The sequence below is a fragment of the Sitodiplosis mosellana genome, unplaced genomic scaffold, assembly GCF_009176505.1.
Source record: "Sitodiplosis mosellana isolate CC-2019 unplaced genomic scaffold, AAFC_SMos_1.0 Smas_scaffold_6226, whole genome shotgun sequence".
NCBI classification, from domain to species: domain Eukaryota; kingdom Metazoa; phylum Arthropoda; class Insecta; order Diptera; family Cecidomyiidae; genus Sitodiplosis; species Sitodiplosis mosellana.
Genome location: NW_022601467.1, coordinates 22,703,822 through 22,722,604, shown reverse-complemented (window position 1 = coordinate 22,722,604; position 18,783 = coordinate 22,703,822). Strand labels below are relative to the sequence as shown.

Sequence of the window (18,783 nt, the reverse complement as noted above, 5' to 3'; positions counted from 1 at the left end):
CATGGATGCAAGCGGAAAAACTTTGAACAGCGCCAAGCTTTCGGTGTAGATGGCATTGCATGGTGTTTTCGTGACTAGCTTCGAAGCCAACGGCAAAGCAAAAGTATATGAAAAACAAAGTTTCGTACATTAAAAGCTTGGAAGAAGAAAAAACAGTTGATGTAAAAAAATCTATCTTGCCGAAGTTAATATAAACCCGTTTGGAAAAAAAATGATTGACTGACTTTAGATTCAGTTGACTATAGTTGATTGAATTTATGTTTTTGCATGAAGAAAATCACTTTGTCCCAAAATAAACAATTTATTTGGACTTGTAACTTTAAACGATTTCAGTTAACTTTGATAGACTTACACTACACTTTGTACTGAAATGTCAATCAAAGTAAGTCATTTTTGTGCGGAATTAGTTAACTGACTGGTCATTTATAATATTCGCACACGGGAAGTTGTATTTTGAAGGAATTTCAATTTCAAAAAGATCTTTTGAGCGATTCCATTTTTAAATATTCCCGCTTCATTTCAAAACAATCATCAACTCACCATAATTAAGGAAAAAGTAAAAAAAAAGCTTGGGAAAAAAGGTTGAGAAATAATTTATTTTGAAGAACAAATTGGTGAACAAAAGTAAAAATAGAATTTCACAAACTACAATAATAAATAATTTTTTTTTCCTTCGAACAAAAATGCCTTTGCTTTCCGTTCTTTTCATTTCATTTCAGTTTTGTGACATCGTTTTTACTATCCATTTGATGTAATACGATATCCGAATGTAAACGTCCGGATGGTAGGGGTTACCATCAAAACTGGAGCATCCTGAGCCAAACGATGTGATTCCAGCTAGCACCCATGGCCCATTTTTGTGCAATCGGCAATTTAATGGGCCACCACTATCGCCTATATGAAAAAACGGTGAAAATATGTAACTATTTTCCATCTGATATATGTGGCGTGCATGCTATGCAGCAATAGCAACCAGATACAAGATTTCAGTTTCCATTCAGTTTCCGTTTTATATTTTTTGTTTTAATGTGAAAGATATTGTTTGCTTTTACCTACACACGTTCCGCCTTTGCCATTTATTGCACCACCGCACAAATGACCCTCATGAATATTCACATGCTCACCGTAAACCTCTTGACATCTAACAAATCATTGGACTCGATTAAAAAATTGATCTAACTTAAAATGAACATGCACACGAAAAAATTGATTTGCCCGCCGGGGGCGCGACGTGATTCATTTGCATTTTATGTGTACGGTTATAAATGGGATACAAAATTACTACACAACATGACATTATTTCCGTTCCATTCGGATTGTTGAGAGAGTTTATGTCTCGCTTCTTTTTTTTCCTCTTCGTAATTCATTGCCAATTGCTGTCACTTCGATTTCTGTGTGCATATCCGAATCAAAATCACATGAAGAATCATTATACGATACCTTTCATTATCGAAAATCAGCACTCTGGTTTTTATGAGATTATCCGATAACTTTTCACCATCCTTATAGCTCATTCCCCAACCGGTAGCAACGCATTCAATATACGGTGGTTCCTGACATACGTTCAATTGCGTATTTAATGTCAAAAAAAAGAAAGAAGGAAAAGAAAAGAAATGAAAAATGTAGCCATGTAGGAATTTCTTTCTATGTCTTTCTCTCTCTCTCTTTCTCTCTCTTCAACTGTCGAGTGTGTCTTGAACTATAAACAAATTGCATAGTTTTTTTATGTTTTTGCCGTGATCGTTATCGATGATGAATATTTCGCAAAATGAGAGAGCACGACGAGTGAGCGCGAGTGCGCGCACGCGATAAAAGAAATGAATGCAAGCTTACCAATTTGCTGGCCGAACCATCGTACAAACTGTCTGAACTTGAATACAATTTCTTCTCTTGATGCCTATCTTCATTATCAAAGCGCATAAATCTGTCATTTATTCGCCGTCGCTGGGCCGGTCGCATTTTTCTACAAAAGAAAAGCGTCGAAAAAAAAACAATTGACAATAGAAAAAAGAAAAGAAAAAAAAATTATGCAAAAACGAAATTATAAATGCGGTTAAGTATCTACTAACTTTCATCAAAGAATGAAAAAAAAAACATAAAAACGGAACGGTCTCGATGTCAAACCGCCTAAGCATATTTGTTTTAAGTTTTAATGCATTCTGTTTTTCTCGCCTCACATCTAGTTCAGAGATGACGTTTTGATAGTGTTTGACATTTTTTTCCCTTTGGGCAATATATGGCATATTGAAAGTAACGAATATATAAAACGATAGAACAACTTACTTGTTGATACTAAACTTCCTATCCTCAATCACATTGTTCAAAAGATGCTCGTCGAGCAAATACGTAAGCTCATTTTGTATTGGCAAGCAGATTTTATTGATAAAATTGTCCAGTTTGACGGTTTCAGCTAGCTTCAGTAAAACTATTTTGGTTTTTGATTTGGAATAACGAAAATGATTTACCGGTCAAGTGAATATGTATAAATTCAATTGGGAAAAGAAACAAAAGATCACAAACACTTACCGATGTCGTGATCATAATGTGAATAATGACTATGCGTAATGATTTTCTCAATGGAAATCCGTTGTTCATGGCCCGATTCGAAGTGTCGATTATTTTCACCTAAAACCGCTGTCCACAGTGCAGGCAATGGCAAATTAAATATATCGCTTCAATAGAGAAAAAAAGGGAAATAACATGAGTTTAGTGAAAAATTATCGGCTTTTGAGTAGCTCAATAAATGTCTGAATTTACTTGTTGATACAATGTGCAGCAGATATGATCCAAGAATTATCGATGAGCACACCACCGCACCAATGACCGAGAAACCCATAAATCGGATGTAGCACTTCTAACGATACTTGCCTGAAATCAAAACCATTTTATAAATGCCTGGATATTGATGCACTGTTTTTCTTTTGGATGTATTCATTGTGCGTGTGTTTAATCTTTTCAAATCATTTAAGCTGTGAATAAGAACTTGCCATGGAAATTCGCCGTCACTCGATGATGAACCGCCAATTATTCTAGCTGACCGACTACTATATGGCTCGAAACGTGGCTCTCGACGAAATATTTTCATTCCACAATCTGCTGAAAATGTGTAAGTTTTTTTTCGAAATTGAAATGTTAAATTGAGAATCTTCATGCAAAATGGTACACGACAAGATGCCGAGTCGGGTGCTTACCTTTGATTTGTTTTTCTGCTTTTGATAAACCCTTGTACGCCAAAATGATTGAATATAAAACTAAAAAAGTCATCATTAGGCCGTCTCATAATGAGGACGAATTGAATTGAAAGACTTCAATCTCATTGATTGTTCCCTGCGAACGATAGAAACAGCAAAAAAATGCAATGTTATTGCAATTTTTTTCATCTTGTCAAAATATTTACATGTTGAACGTTTTTTCAACCACAACAAAATGATGATGATGATATGTTGTATTTCAAGCCGTGTTTTTCAAGCCATGATGAAATTTGGTATTTCTATTTCAGTGGGTTCGACTCCCTTCATTGAGTTAATGCTTTAAAAAAACTGTGAGCAACATGTGATGCCATAAAAAAATTTTAATATGCACATTGAAGTGCATATTGATATTGATAAATGGCCTTCGGCTTTGCAACGCATTTATACAATGTACTCGCAATATCGTTTCTCGTCTCTCACGCTACTGCTGCTGCTGTTACTGCAGCTACTGTGTTGCTGTCGCTTCTTTTTTCTCTATGCCGAAATTGAAATCGAAATCGGTACGCGAGTGTGGTTACAGCTTTTGCGACACCATAAATGGAAATCGTGCATTTTGTCGTTTCGCTATCAAATGTTGGATACGGTTTCGGTTGGTACGGTGCTGAAACATTTTCGAACTTCAATAACTGACCCATCATATAAGCCCGACTCCGTTTAAAATACCAACTACATAACGTTCGAATAATGTACTTTTTTCTACCTTTTACTTGGCGTTTTTTTTTCACTCGCTGTTAAAGCACCCCGAGAGAAACGGCCAATATGTTTATACGCTGTCTATCCGCCGAAAATACACTACAATATATATTCACGCTTATTGGACGCCGAATTCAGTATATATTCTAGTGTATTTTCGGCGTATTCTTCAGCGTGAAACATATTGAAACATATTCAGGCGCCCTCTGGTGGCCATGAATGCATTCATTGATTCAATATGTTTCACGCTGAAGAATACTTCGAACATACATAATTCAATTCGGCGTCCAATAAGCGTGAATATATATTGTAGTGTATTTTCGGCGGATAGACAGCGTATAAACATATTGGCCGTTTCTCTTGGGGTGCTTTAACAGCGAGTGAAAAAAACGCCAAGTAAAAGGTAGAAAAAAGTGGCGGAATTTATGACCATTTAAAAGAACTAAGTGTGAGTCAACGACGCGCGCGCGAGGAGAAAGATGAAAAGAAAAGAGAAAATGAAATGATGGTAATTCGACTGTTGAAATTGTAAGGTGCCATTCGCACGAGCGCGCTAATCATCTTCATAAAGCACAGTTTTATTGCTATACCTCAGTGTATGTACTGTACACAAAGCGTGAATTTATTAATGCCAATAATTTTATTAATTATAGTAATTTATGAGGAAGTATTATTTGATGGTGATCCATTGTCTTTATTTCAGTTTAATTTAACTCGGTGTTATTTTTGTTGTTGTTCATCTTCTTCATTTCAACTCAGTGTTTGTTTCGTTTCTCTCTTTCTTTCTTACTCGAATCGCTTTGAAAACTTTTTAATGTTCACAGTCCATGAAATGACCCAAATGTTTCTGACATTATGAGTGGCGTTTTCAAACGAGTCAACATTTGTCAAAATCTTTCGATAACATGCAATTGTACAAACATCTAACATATCCATGCCAACAATTAAACTAATAATTTTTTTCTTTTCTTCAAAATAAATCTCTGCTTGAAATTACATTGTGCATGTAATTTCCAGTTGGCTTTTACTTTCATTAGCGAGATGCTTTCTTTTGTATTAAGTTCAAACTAATATTTAATGTGATGTGTGACCGAGGACGTTGTGCAAAGTGTACTAAAAAAAAGACGACAACGTTTTCACAAGGTTGAATGACAACAACAACAAAAAAAAACGAAAGTTCAGGAACATTTCGATGAGCTTTTAAATCAGGTAGTGCATATGCTGGGTTATCACCCACTTAGTAACGAATAAAGAAATGTGATGGATGTTTGCCGCTGTCACCCGTTCTCTACCCGGCCAACAAAAGGCGGCGGCTAAAAATGGTGTAATGCTGATTCCAAGTGCTCAAACTTTAATTAAAGTTGTGTCGTTGAGAATAAAAATGGGATTAGCCGAAACCGCTCATTTACATGTGAATCATTTTTATGTTCCTGGTAAGAGATAGAAGACATATGTCTGCTGCAATGTTTTAGAATATTTCAAGATCTTTATCTTTGCTTGAGATACTTGCCCCATATCTTGTACCAGAAACACAAAAATGATTCGCATAAAAACACGCGGTTTCGGCTAATCCCATTTTTATTCTCAACGACACAGTTCAAAGTCAAAATTTTTGTTAGTGGATATTTTTGAAATTTTTCGTTGCTATGAAAATTGTTGGGCCCAATAATGATGTTTTGCATCAAAACATCCGAAGGTTTCATTAATTTTTTGAATTTTTTTGAGATTCTTCGTTAAAGTTCGAACTTTAATTAAAGTGCGAACTTTAAAAAAATTTTTCGTTTTTTTCGCATTTTTGGGCGGTTTTATTGATAGAATGGAATGAATTAGGACAATTAATGATGATCTGGCGCAAAAGCCGTCAGGAATTTACCTATTTTTTGGATTTTTTTCGATTTTTAAAATTTTTCACGAATTTTTTTTTCGTTTTTCCTGGCATTTCTAGAAATTTCAATGCGATTGAACATATTTGGGCATAAAAAGAGGTTTTACATTGTAAATTTTTCAATTTTTTTTCGATTTTTTGTAATTTTTTTGCACAATTTCTGAAGTCCTATAATTTCTCAACGACTCGAAGTAGAGTAATAGTGTCTGTGGCAACTTTTTAGTACTCCTAAAGACCTTTGCATACCATGTTCTAAAAGTACTAAAAATGTACTAAAATCTAGTAAATGTTGAAAATCGTAAAAATATCCAAAAGTATAGATTTTCCACAATTTAGTACTTTTTAGTACATTTTTAGTACTTTTAGAACATGGTATGCAAAGGTCTTGAGGAGTACTAAAAAGTTGCCACGGATACTATTGCTCTACTTCGAGTCATTGAGAAGTTATAGGACTTCAAAAATTGTTTAAAAAAAATTGAAAAATTGCAATGTAAAACCTCTTTTTATGCCCAAATATGTTCAATCGCATTGAAATTTCTAGAAAAATGCCAGGGAAAACGAAAAAAAAAAATTCGTGAAAAATTTTAAAAATCGAAAAAAATCCAAAAAATTGGTAAATTCCTGACGGCTTTTGCGCCAGATCATCATTAATTGTCCTAATTCATTCCATTCTATCAATAAAACCGCCCAAAAATGCGAAAAAAACGAAAAAAAAAAGAACCGTGTCCCGTTTTGTATGGGGTTTGGGCCATTGGCGTCTAGCAATGAGACCGGTGCCAATGGATAGGGTGCAGCGAGTATAACAATAATATATGGGTGACACAAAGTTAGTACTGGATTTGGGGTAGTTTTCGCTAAACATGGATTTTTCATGAATAAAGAGTCTTTTTAGAAGGAAACTATGTATGGACGAAGTATTTATGCTGATGTCAAGAATCGATTGTCACTTTGGTTGGGGCTGCCATTCAAGTCTAGGGTGCGTGAGAGGTAAAAATTGAAAAAAAATCAAAAATACCCTAATTTGGGGTTGAAATTCAATTTACCGCCCAAAACTAATCACATATTTGGATTGCTCGCGAAAAGTTGAATATATGTCTCATACAACAAAAACCTGATCCGATCACTCCAAAGACTGTAAATCGCTAGAAATTGCTAGAAAATATTGAGCAAATTTCCAGTTCTTGATGTGAACAAAAAATTATCTCTTCTAGTCATCTCCAAAAAACAACATCTTGTCAGCCAAAAATCCGTTAATACGAAATGATCCATATAAGAGTATACTACATGGACTCCACATTGTGGTACTTCAGCGTTTATTTTTTAAGGGAGTTAGTTTTTGGGATTGACATGTTCAGCATAGTTGTAGCACTTGATGAGTAGAGTAAATTTGATCAAGACAAGATGTCAAAATAATTTACCATTTGTGAGTTATAACCTCAAATGTCAAATAAATGGCGCTATTTTGACATCAGCTGTCATACTTTCACGGCTGCATCTTTTAAAGTACTTGAAATATTTGGTTGGTTATTATTGCATTTCGTTGGTCTAATCTCAAGCTTTCAAACGCCGGTTAAGATGCTTCAATATCATTCTTGGTTCTAGAAATATTCATATGTGTTGAAGGTGATAAAAGTGAAAAATAAAAAAAAAGTTTAACCGTCTCCATTTCCCAAACAACGGTTCGGTGGAGCAAAACATATATACCATTTCGAAGCAACATGAGCTTGTGCATCATACTGTATCCCCTTTTTTTCAAATTCCATGAATTTTCTCTATTTAAACATATATTAAACGGACCGTACGCTCAATTTTGTCCAGCACAAAAATGACATTCATCTACATTTTTCAATAAAAATCACAAAATCCAAAAAAAAATTCAAAATTCTCTCGGTTACTACTAGTCAAGGGGGAAACTACTACTACCGCATAATTCATATTAATACAATCTAGTACAACACCAATTCTGATAAATTCCAAAGAATTCTGCGCAATTCAAAACAATTCCAATCAATTCCGATGTTTCTAAGTCAAATTTGATGATGATCAACTTCAAAAATTGCAAATATAGGGTCATTTAGCATCTCAAAGGAAGCGCATAGATGTTCATTCTTATCGAAATATTTTCAGATATGGCGTTTTTAATTGTACATAGGTCTCACTTCCAATTCAATATTTCACTTCAAATAGGTAAAGGCTTTATGATACATAAAATATTTTCAAAATGGAAAACAGAGCTAGAATTGAGTCTTGTAGATCAAACCAAGTCGAATATGTTCTGGAAGTAAAAATCTTCAATATGCATTCAAATGAATGGTAAATGTCCCTATATTTGCGATATTTTGATTTGATCATCACCAAATTTGACTAAGGAACTACGAAATCGATTGGAATTGTTTTGAATTGCGCAGAATTTTTTGGAATTTTTCAGAATTTGTGTTGTACTAGATTGTATTAATATGAATTACAAGGTAGTAGTAGTTTCCCCCTTGCTATTAGTTCACATAATTACGCAACAAACAGTGCAAAGAATTGATTAAAAAAAATAAATTAGGTTCATGAAATAGTCCGCGATACATTTTTCTGGCAGTCGTACGCTCAATTTAGTCCATGACTGTACCTTTTCGTCAGTAGAGTTGAACGTGGAGCGCACAATTCGATTTTGCGTGTTCGCGTGACGTAGGAAAAAAATGCTCTTATTTGAAATTCACTTGAATTGTATGGGGTTTCCCCCTCTCTCTCTTCTACCTTTATCACAATTTACAGCAACACCGAAACCGTCGTGTTGACTTAATGATGTACTTTAATCACACAAATTGATGTCACAAAACACATGTTCTCGTGCACAATGAAAGAAACGTTTGCCGCTCGTATTATTTCTTCTTCTTTTTATTTTGTTCATGGTTGCGCACCAAAACCGTTTTCTTACGTATACATTCGCTAGAATGTTTTGATATTTACGATATGTACGACATGGGAAATCTTCTTCTTCTTCACGATGGCCACGACAAATCGAAAGAGAAACTTGGTCAAAGCGTTTTTCACTTTTCACTTTTAATCGCTTTTGCAGAGAAAAAAAAACGAAGAATAATAAGAAGTAGAGGCAAAGAAAAGCAAAATCAAATGAAACGTTTGCACATACAAATAAAACTAAACCAGAATAGAAGCAACCGATATCTCGTTCACATATTTCCAAATTGAATTCATTCGATCATTTCATCGAGGTGTTAGATTTTGTCGTGTGTGTTGCTATTTTGCAGCGTAAGCAACAAGAATCGTCAATTTATATATGCAGTTTCAAGAAGATAGGATTCGCAAATTTTTGATTAAAAATCCACGAGTGACATTTATCGCTTTCAATTAGCCAATATTTTCACTCATAGCAGCTTTTTTCTTTATTTTTCTTTTTTTCTCTCTCTCTTTTTCTCTATCTCTCTCGGTTCCCAAGTAACAACCGGGTACAAACAAGTAACAGCACTATAGCAGCCAGCATTAATGTCAATTTAGTCATTTTGTTGTTTATGATTGATGAAGCACGTTCTTTCTTTTCTTTATTCTGCAATTGCATACGATGCTAGCGCTGCAATTCGAATTGCAGAATGTGTGCTAGTAATGTGTGTAATATAGACGCGATTAATTGAGATGCGTACCATGTATCGTAATATGTTGTTGATCGATAATCAGCGATCGACACACTAATCACTCCATTAGGTTTTTCTCTATGTCGTCGTCGGTTTCAGCTTCGTGGGGTTTTGTGCGCTTGTTTGTTTGTATCAGATGTGGTGCTGATGATGATGAGCTTTGGCGCGGTGTTGTTGATGAATTCGATTAGGCTACACAGCACCTGATGTTGTTTGTTTGGTTAACAGCTAAGTTTTTCTTTCTTTTCAACACGACTTGATTTTTCTTCAATGGAAAATTGTCCATTAGTTTTAAAATATTTTCAATGAGACTGAAGTCGAACACACACACACACACACACAAAGCGCAATTCTGAAGCGGACGAGCTCCGATTGGCGCAATGTTTTCGATTTTAAGCCACGAGACGAACTATTGCATTGTTGACTGTGAACAGACAGATGGACCAGCACCGATGCTCACAACTCGACGAAAATAAAAACCACCGCTGCCTCTACTTCTTCTTTCGTTGCTCGGTGTTTGCCGTTTGCTCTGTGCCTTCTATTCAATGTGTTGATCTCCCACTTTACGTCAACCTTTAGCGACGGCGCGCGCTCGCCACAACACTCTTGTACTGCTCCAAACTAAAATGAAACGGACAACACATTCGAAGCGAACCGAGAAATTATGGATTTCCAATCTAAATCGAAACAAAAACCAAAAGGAAATGAAAGAAAGGGACACGACTCAGACGAAAAGTCATCTACTATAAACACAAGACGAGCAAAGCCGAGCAGCAACAGAAAAAGAAGCAGCCTTTGATCAGATTTACAAATCGGCTGTGTTTTAATGTGTTTATGGGTTTCCTATTCGATTTGTACAAACTTGACTTCTATCAATAACATGGACACATGTTTGGCATTGGCAAGAGCGCCACACGCCGCACATACATCAATGTAAGCAAAATAATTATAGCGATTATACATATTGGTAGTGAAAGTAACCGAATTCGAATTGTATGTGGAGACGTTTTTGTTTTTGCCAGCCAATTTCAATATTGTATAAAGCAGTTATTGTTTCCTTTTTTTTCGGTTGAAAATTTATTTAAATGCCAACTGCAATGCATTCATTCGGCACAATCATTCTTTGCTGCAACCAACGGCAGCACCACAATTTGATAGCGCAAATCCATATGAATGGGCTTTGAATGATAAATCAATGCATAATTTTTACGTGTGCCCATTTGCTATAGCGAAGCCGAGAGCCAGTTGAACGATTCACATCGAACCGAACCGAGCCGAAAACAAAAAAAAAGAATGTGCAATTGTTTTGTGAATGTGCACTCCGGCGAAAAGGCAAACAATAAACTAACTCTTGGCATATACCGAGAAAGAGAGTAAAATCGTTTTAATGATCTTCTTTTTCTTCGGCTTTTCGTTAATTTATCTACGAATCGATGCTAATAAAAGTGATGCTATCATCGGGGCCATTCGAATGCCCAAGAAACTAGCCACCGTAAATTTGTTGATTTAACCGTTTAACGGGACACCATTGAGTTGGGCTTGGCTATGGGTTCTCAGCTTTTGTGGACATAACGAAACAGGCACAGATCATCGTGCAAAACAATTAAAATGAACCCTTTCTTTAATGGTCCATTCTATCGATCGATTTGATCAGCTTAGAATCTTGGCGAATTTTTCTCTATCGGATAAAATGACGAAAACAGAAAATTTTATGATAAATAGAAATCAACGCCAAAGAAGCTAAAGAAGAAGGGAAAAAGCACACATCACTGCAATTATTTGCTTCAGTTTTTGATTAAGAACAAAATAATAGATCGAGCAAATAAAACAAAGAGTTTTATTAACTGCATCAAACTATAAATATATGCATACTCTGTGGCTCGATAGCAATCGGTTTGCCCTTGTCTTTCATGCGCTCTAAATACTTTTCTTCAGTGGGCTTTTTTTGTTCTTCTTTTTCTTCTTCTTCTTCTGTTGTTGCTGCTGCTGCTGAAGTGCAACACTTGTATCGATGATCCTCCTTTCATTTTCTCTCCCTTTTACATCTTGATCGATTATCCAAAAATAGATTTGGCGATAAAGAAAGCAAATGAACAAAAAAAAACAAACACTTCACATTGGAGAGATAGAGAGGAAATAAAGGAACGAATAATGAAATAAATAAACGAGCTATCAATTATTTGTCCGACGGACCCACCAATTATTTGTTGACGATGATGAGAAACGTACAAACGGAAACCAGCAACAACAACTACACAGATTTTATTCGATACAGAAAACAACGAAACAAAAAACTAAAACACAACACGAATTGTCTCGAACAAACACGAAATGTAAATGGGAAAACGATAACGAATGTGCACTCAAGTAATGGACGTGTAAAACGTGCGGCAAGTGACCAATTGAACAGCAAACATGCTACATTCTTCTCTAAACTTCGAAGTGCTGAAGACATAAAAAGCGTTTATTATGTATTAAAAACTAGAAGAAAGAGAGGTAGAAAAAAAAAGAAATGCCTAATGTTATGGATACAGAAAAATTTATTTGTGTAAATTAGAAGTTTAGAAGACAAAAAACCAGTACAATGAATATATGTATACATGAAAGAAAAAAAACACACTAAACTTGACTACGTTTGATCGGCAAGACTCAGCGAACTTGGAATACATGCACTTTCTTTAAACCGGTTTTAAGAAAAAGGGAAAATTAAAACAGTGAATATTTATTTTGATATGACTTATGTTGCTAGCCATTTATGCGGTTCGAGTGTACTTTTTTGCTGTTGCTGTTGTATTTCTTGTTCCACATTTTCGCCGACGGTTCTTTACTTGTTGCTGTCGACTTTTCCATGTGTTGTTTGTATTAGAAAAACAACACACACACACACACATTTTCTTCTACCTCTGCTCTGTGTTGGCAGCCGCCGTGCATAATCACCACATCGTTATTAATTTATTTCTGCTGTTGTTTTTCTCATTGGCAAATTTCCAACTGTCTATTCAATTAGCATTCATGTGTGGCCAATGACTTTTTTTTCGCGTAATCCATGCGATCGATAATTGGTCTAAGTTGCTGTGTAATTTTTAAACGAAAGTGATTGAAAATCAATTTTCAACGTTTTTACGTCTTTCGTTTAATGGTTTTATTTTATTTTTATTTTAATGAGTGACATGGGTTTTTTGATTACTCACTCCTTCAGTTAGTTACATAAAAGTAGGCGTTGTGGTGTGAGAGTGTTGGAGAGAGTGTGAGAAGGGAAAAAGTCATTTTGCGTCAGCGGATGGATGAAATTCTAATGCGTTCCGGGGGTGTAACACCCAATTGATCATCGGTACATTTTAGTCTGCGGATGAAGTGAAACCCGTTGATATCTGCACACAGAGGCCAGTAAAATTGAATGTAGAAATCGATAATGTTCACATGGAATTAAAACGAGACTGATTTGAAAAGCGAGAGAGAGAGAGAGAGGGGGGGGGAAATACGGCGACATTGTGCGACTCTCATATAACATGTTATCTCTTTAATTGTAACTGCGTTTACTACGGAATAAAAATGCCTATCTCATGGCAATAAAAAATAATCTGAATAACCATCATAAATACACCCAACTCCGAATTTTATTGAAATGATTAATGGAATACTAGTCGAACATTCTGTATGGAAAAAGACCGTTAAACATTTGTAATTCAATATTGTATTCTGTTCCACAAACGAATCATCATACGATATATTCTTTTGGGAAAATCTTTCTTGAACGAAGAGAAAGCATATTTCGAACGAAAATTTGGAATTACTTCAGTCAAAAATGTTACTTATGTTCTTAGACCTGAAATGTTGTCATTCCTAAGCTTTGGATTCTTAGTCTTGGAATTAAAACCTTTCGATCCAATTGAAGTCGGCTCTTTGTTAAATCTAATTCCTATTTGATATATTTCATGGAGATCCATTTTCTAATTCGATTTTCTTCAGTTACGATTTTTACCCACCACCGTTAAATTGAATATACTGTACATGAAATGAAAGTTTGCGCCAAGTTTATCTTTAACTGAATAGCTCTTCGATTCGATAACATTTCAACTATTTATCGCTATTCAGTTTTCTTTCTGCATTCAGTTCTTGTTATTTGCTGCGTACAGAATAGTTTAACAATGGCATTAGAATGTAGGTGCGTCATTATAGATTGCGATGGTAACATTCGGTTTGAATGTATCCAAAATGGGCGAATACTTTGCCAACATGTATGTGCAGCACTTAGTTAGAAAGAGCCGCGTCGAATCGGATTTTCTCGTATCCAATGTATTTTCCGGGCTGGAATTCTAAGTCATTCCACCAAAATCGTTCGGAATTATTTTTTTCGTACATAAGACCATATTGGAGTGAAAGAGAGAGAGATTCTACTATTTTTCAGCTTCCCACCGGAATTATTTCTCACACAATCCACTGATCCTTGAGTTGCAATCCACTCTTCCTTGAGTTATCGGAATAATTCCGGTGGGAAGCTGAGAAATAGTGGAATCTCTCTCTTTCACTCCAATATGGTCTTATGTACGAAAAAAATAATTCCGAACGATTTCGGTGGAATTCTTAGAATTCCAGCCCCGGTGTGCGACCATATGCGTAAATCCATTCCAATGCTAATAGTTTACAATAGAAGCTAGAAACGCAAATTAACCGAACAACAACACCAACAACAGGAGAAAAAAACTCATCGCATAAGCGAACACACGTAGAAAAGTGGATGAATACATTGCGCCAAATGGAACATGCGTAGGGTTTTTTGGTGCGAAAGAGTTGATTTTTCGCTGAATGACGCACTGGCATTGCTCTCATATAAGAATCTTCGATCATCAAACTAACGGTCAGTCTTCTGCAACACTTCTAACCATTTGAATTGTGAGTGTTTCCCGCCCAAACAACAAAAAGAGAAGAATAAATCGCCAAACGTTCTGCTCGGATTTATTTGGCGTATCCAAAATTAGCGATACGAATTATTTTTTTCCGTGTCCTAGTTAGTGCGATTTTTTTTTACTTTCAAATCACTTGACAGATATTTTCCTATTCAATTGAAATCAATTTAAATATTAAATTGCGCTCAAACGGACCGGGTTTGAATAGCATACGAAAAGAAAAAACGAATCACCAAACGAGAGAAATAACTTAATCAATTAAAATCTATTTGTATCATAAATTGAGCAAGGGTATTATAGTTTCTTTTACTGTAATCAATCTGTTTCTTGTATTTTCATTCTATTTCTTTCTCTTTCTATTCGAATTGACGGTTTGTTTGTTTTTATTAACGTTCGCTAGCTATTAAATCGTTTGATACGTGCATTTAGCGTTTTTTTCTTCATCTGCAATTGTAGTTGTTGTCTTCTTTTCTTTCTCTCTTTCTCGCTTCATTTCCATTAAATTGTACTTATACGGCTGTTATTCACCATTTTACATTCACTTTCTTTTAGTACGTGTTCTTTTTGATCGTTGTCTATAAAGCTTTATCGGTTACTAATAACTAGTAATTTCAATATCACGCATACAGTTTGCAAATATATTTCGAAAAGGAGCTCTTGTACCTTTGCCGAGGAAAAGCAACAACGGCAACAACAGCAACACAAGACACACACACACAAAAACAGCAGCAGCGAAAGAAGAGAGAGAAAAAGCGCGCGCGCCAGTAAACATAGCAAGGAAGAGGTTGGCAGTAAAAGTATAAAAAAAGAGCATTTAAAATCATCGAAAATGAAAGCAGTCATTTATATGATAATTTGTCTGTCGTTCTGCTCTGAATTGATTCACTGTAAGTACCTTATGTATGATCTCGACTGTGCACCAAATTCCAAAAGCTGAAATGAAGAAAGAGAAAAAGTGAAGAAAAAAAAACAGACGTCCATCTAGTAGACCATTTTTGTAGTAATAAGCATATTCTATTATTTTAGCCAAAAAGAAAATTAAGACGCAATGAACACGCGCTTTATACTTTTCACTACCGTTTTTTTGGCTTTTTCCTCTTTATTTCATTTTGACTGCACACAACAAGTTTTTTAATTGTAATTTTCTCCATCTATTGCCGTGTTATATAAATGAAAATGAACCATATCGACGGCTATTTGATTTTCTGCTCGGCTCATCCTCTTTGCCCATTCGAATTCTCTCCTCAAGCGGAAAGTAACACTTTTGGATTCAGCATTTTAGATGCAGAAAAAAAATCACAGCGCCAAACAGACCACACACATTTTCATGAAGAAGATAAAGAACAACAAAGAACGACCATGCTCAGGTCGAGAAAACAAGAAAAACTTGGTGTGAAAAGATCACTTTTCCCATTGGCAAAATCAATTGAACGGTATCCATTCAATTGAATAATCGAACGAAATAAGGTTATAAGATTGGTGCCAAATCATGTTAAATAGAGGGTCAGTAATTGAGGAAGAATGAAAATTTCGCATTGATTTCAATATATTATCAATTATTTGATGTTTTGGAGTTTGGCGAATGCTACATAATACATATATCGCCACAAATCATAATTCATCAAAGAAATTTCTTTGTATGAACGCATTTTAAAAAAACCGTATGTTCATTCTAATGCCAAAAATGAATTCTATGTTGAAGAAAATTCATACCATTCGATGAAATTTCACTGGTAGTTCAACTTTTAACATTTCTTTGCTATGTGATGTGATTTGGTTGGGAAAGCGAATCGTCAGGCGCGATACATTCAATTGTATTAAACAGTTTGCAGAGTACAATACTATTGCGTCGATCTGTATCCAGAAGAGGGTTCAAAGGTGTAGCAACTATGAGCTACGTCTAAATTTAACTTGAATGTGAAAAACCATGATATTGAGTGTTAAAAAGTCAAGTGTTTGAGTAAATACCTTCTCCAGCATCTTTCCCCAACCCCTTTCTTTTCACCAACGCAATTTATTTCTTTTGACATACGGTTCTCTATTATGCAGTGGGGAAAAAATTGCTTGCACTATCGTCTCATTATTTTTTTCTGTGTAAGCGCAAGTGAGCAGGTGTCTTGGTCTTGGTTGCCATTCAATTTACTCGAGCTCTATTATGCAGCATAATTCAATGGCGAGTGGAGACGAGAGAATAAAGAAAAAAAACGTTGCCAAATAGAAAAGGTGCAAAATCACTTAAAATCTATTTGTTTTTATGGCCAATATATGGAAATGGCATGGGGTTGTATGTATTTCCACGTAAACATGTAAGATGGAAATCAATTGTGTTGGCGTCATGGATAATGTGTTGTTTAGTTAGCCCTCAACAAAGGGAAAATCATTGGACACTTGATTGATAGCATCTTTCGTCTCCAGCTTAGTATAAACGGAAAAACAGTCTACTTTTAATCACCCAAAGACTGTTGTGATAAACTGTTTGACTCGATGAATTTTTACTGTGTTTCTTTTTTTCATAGTTAAAAAAGCATCCGTTTATTCATTTTGATGGAGAAAATAACACTTGAACTTTGGTATTTTAAGAGGGTTTCCGTCAAGATTGAAAGGATTCAGGAAAGGCAGCCTTCCTTTGAATTCCATTTATAAATTTATAGCAAAATAAGTAAATTGGATCGATTAAAAGAAATCAATCAATTCGATCAAATACTATTTGATAGAACTTGGTTATTCAAATATTCTGTGACCGACGGCAATCGACGAATGCGTCATAAGCAAATTCACGCCGTTTCTCTTTATCAATAATGTTGAACCTCATCAGAATCCTAACCTTAACACTTTCTTCGGTACAATAACTATTTCTGCAAAGAAAACACTTTAACATAAATGAAAATCAAAGCGCAGAAGAAAACAATCGCAGCAGCACTCATGGAAAATTTGTGGTCGATTTCAAAACGGAACTACAGCATATAATTCGTAGGCAAATCATAGATTTGAACAAAGGTTCGCTTCGACAGGTACACATTTTTGGACCTTTCTCTCTCTCTCTCTCTCTCTCTCTCTCTCTCTCTCTCAACAACACAAATGATGGGCGTTCTTTTTTCTCTCCGCGTGTCAGTGCTCGAATGAATTCAAAATTCAAATTACGGTGACTGTTGCATGAATCAAACGGCCACCTTTTCAATTACTTTTCACGGCTGATTTTTTTTCTTTGGTTAATATACATCTTGATGATTTTATACAGGTTCGTGCTTAAGCTACGGTCATAGCTGTTGGGGTGCCCATGGAAAGCGCTCTTCTAACGACCGTAGCGAACCGGAGCCACAACAGGATCGCTGGGCTCTTTTTAGGCTCATGCAAGAAGAGGTAAAACCTCAAATTTGGACTAATTGAAACATAAGTTTATTTTATGGAACAAACTTTTGTCGTTGTGGCTTTATTTTAGAATGACAAAGTTTTCGGAAGAGATCGCATCGCTCGAGTGTCGGCTGATGATTCGTTGGATTACAATGCGTAAGTGCAAGTGCATGGGATTGGGATTTTTAAAAAGTGAAATGTTGCAATCAATGAAAGCAAAAGAAATTCCAGCTTAAACTAAAACAAATCATTATACTTTTCAACCACAAATGCCATTATTTTCTATTGCAGTAAACGAGTTTCGAATAATTTCTTGAACGCATTGCGTAAACGTAATCTACCACTGGTTATATTGAATGCAATCGATGACGTTGCTTTGCCACAAGAGATCCAGAAACCATTTGAACCATCCACCACACGAAAACGTCGATCGTACTCAGGTGCACGGAACGATGTATCCCGCATACGAGCAACCACAAACAAACCAAATGACTCAGCGTCACCGGAATACAAATATTTTTCAGCTTAAATTTTAATTTATAAATTGTCCCTCATTTTAATTTTCCAGCTCAAATCCTGTCTCTCTAACTCCTTTTCTCTCTCATTTTCTCTCTATCTTTTGGCAAGTTTTCTCCATATTTGGCCATGAGAGCCTTGATTTTTAGATGATCAGTTGCATGCTAGGTTACAGATAATTCACAAATCTATTGTCAATTTAATGAAAAATAAAAAGAAGAATGTTTACGATGATCACAAGTCATTTTGAACTATCACGTGATGAATACGCACTCTTTAATTGATTTAGTATCACAAAAAGAAAGAAATGGCTAACTTATTTCTCTATGAACATTTTTTTTGCCATTTATTTGGAATTTATTCAGAAAAAAAAAACAGAAAATATTCTATCACCGCAAAAGAATCCATGAATTTATCTCATTTTCTTCGATCCGAAACTTAATCTGTGTTATATGTGTATATAAATTTTATTTTATGCAAAGCAAATAATAAAAGAGATCGGAATGACGAAAATGCTTGAGGTACAAAACAGTGTGAAAAAT

At 35.3% G+C, this 18,783-nt stretch overlaps 2 protein-coding genes across 9 annotated transcripts; one reads left to right on the top strand and one right to left on the bottom strand.

Moving 5' to 3' along the window:
* Window positions 1-584: 584 nt before the first annotated feature.
* LOC129578433 (ovochymase) lies at window positions 585-10,108 on the bottom strand. 6 transcript variants are annotated; one of them, XM_055466977.1, is made up of 10 exons: window positions 9,477-10,108; window positions 3,192-3,327; window positions 2,988-3,096; window positions 2,758-2,868; window positions 2,527-2,672; window positions 2,284-2,425; window positions 1,834-1,963; window positions 1,441-1,553; window positions 1,053-1,141; window positions 585-894 (listed from the first exon to the last, which is right to left on the bottom strand). In XM_055466977.1, the coding sequence occupies exons 2-10, from the start codon at window positions 3,265-3,267 to the stop codon at window positions 716-718; spliced, it is 1,095 nt and encodes a 364-aa protein (XP_055322952.1). In that variant the 5' UTR covers window positions 3,268-3,327; window positions 9,477-10,108; the 3' UTR covers window positions 585-715. The 6 variants fall into 6 exon arrangements, with proteins under 6 accessions (XP_055322952.1, XP_055322956.1, XP_055322955.1 ...); XM_055466981.1 differs by having other exon boundaries at window positions 2,988-3,093; XM_055466980.1 differs by lacking the exon at window positions 9,477-10,108 and adding an exon at window positions 8,969-9,042.
* LOC129578434 (neuropeptide CCHamide-1-like) lies at window positions 844-18,631 on the top strand. 3 transcript variants are annotated; one of them, XM_055466983.1, is made up of 5 exons: window positions 844-919; window positions 15,004-15,261; window positions 17,613-17,734; window positions 17,814-17,881; window positions 18,017-18,631. In XM_055466983.1, the coding sequence occupies exons 1-5, from the start codon at window positions 847-849 to the stop codon at window positions 18,252-18,254; spliced, it is 759 nt and encodes a 252-aa protein (XP_055322958.1). In that variant the 5' UTR covers window positions 844-846; the 3' UTR covers window positions 18,255-18,631. The 3 variants fall into 3 exon arrangements, with proteins under 3 accessions (XP_055322958.1, XP_055322961.1, XP_055322959.1); XM_055466986.1 differs by lacking the exon at window positions 844-919 and adding an exon at window positions 14,338-14,475; XM_055466984.1 differs by lacking the exon at window positions 844-919 and adding an exon at window positions 14,344-14,665.
* Window positions 18,632-18,783: the final 152 nt, after the last annotated feature.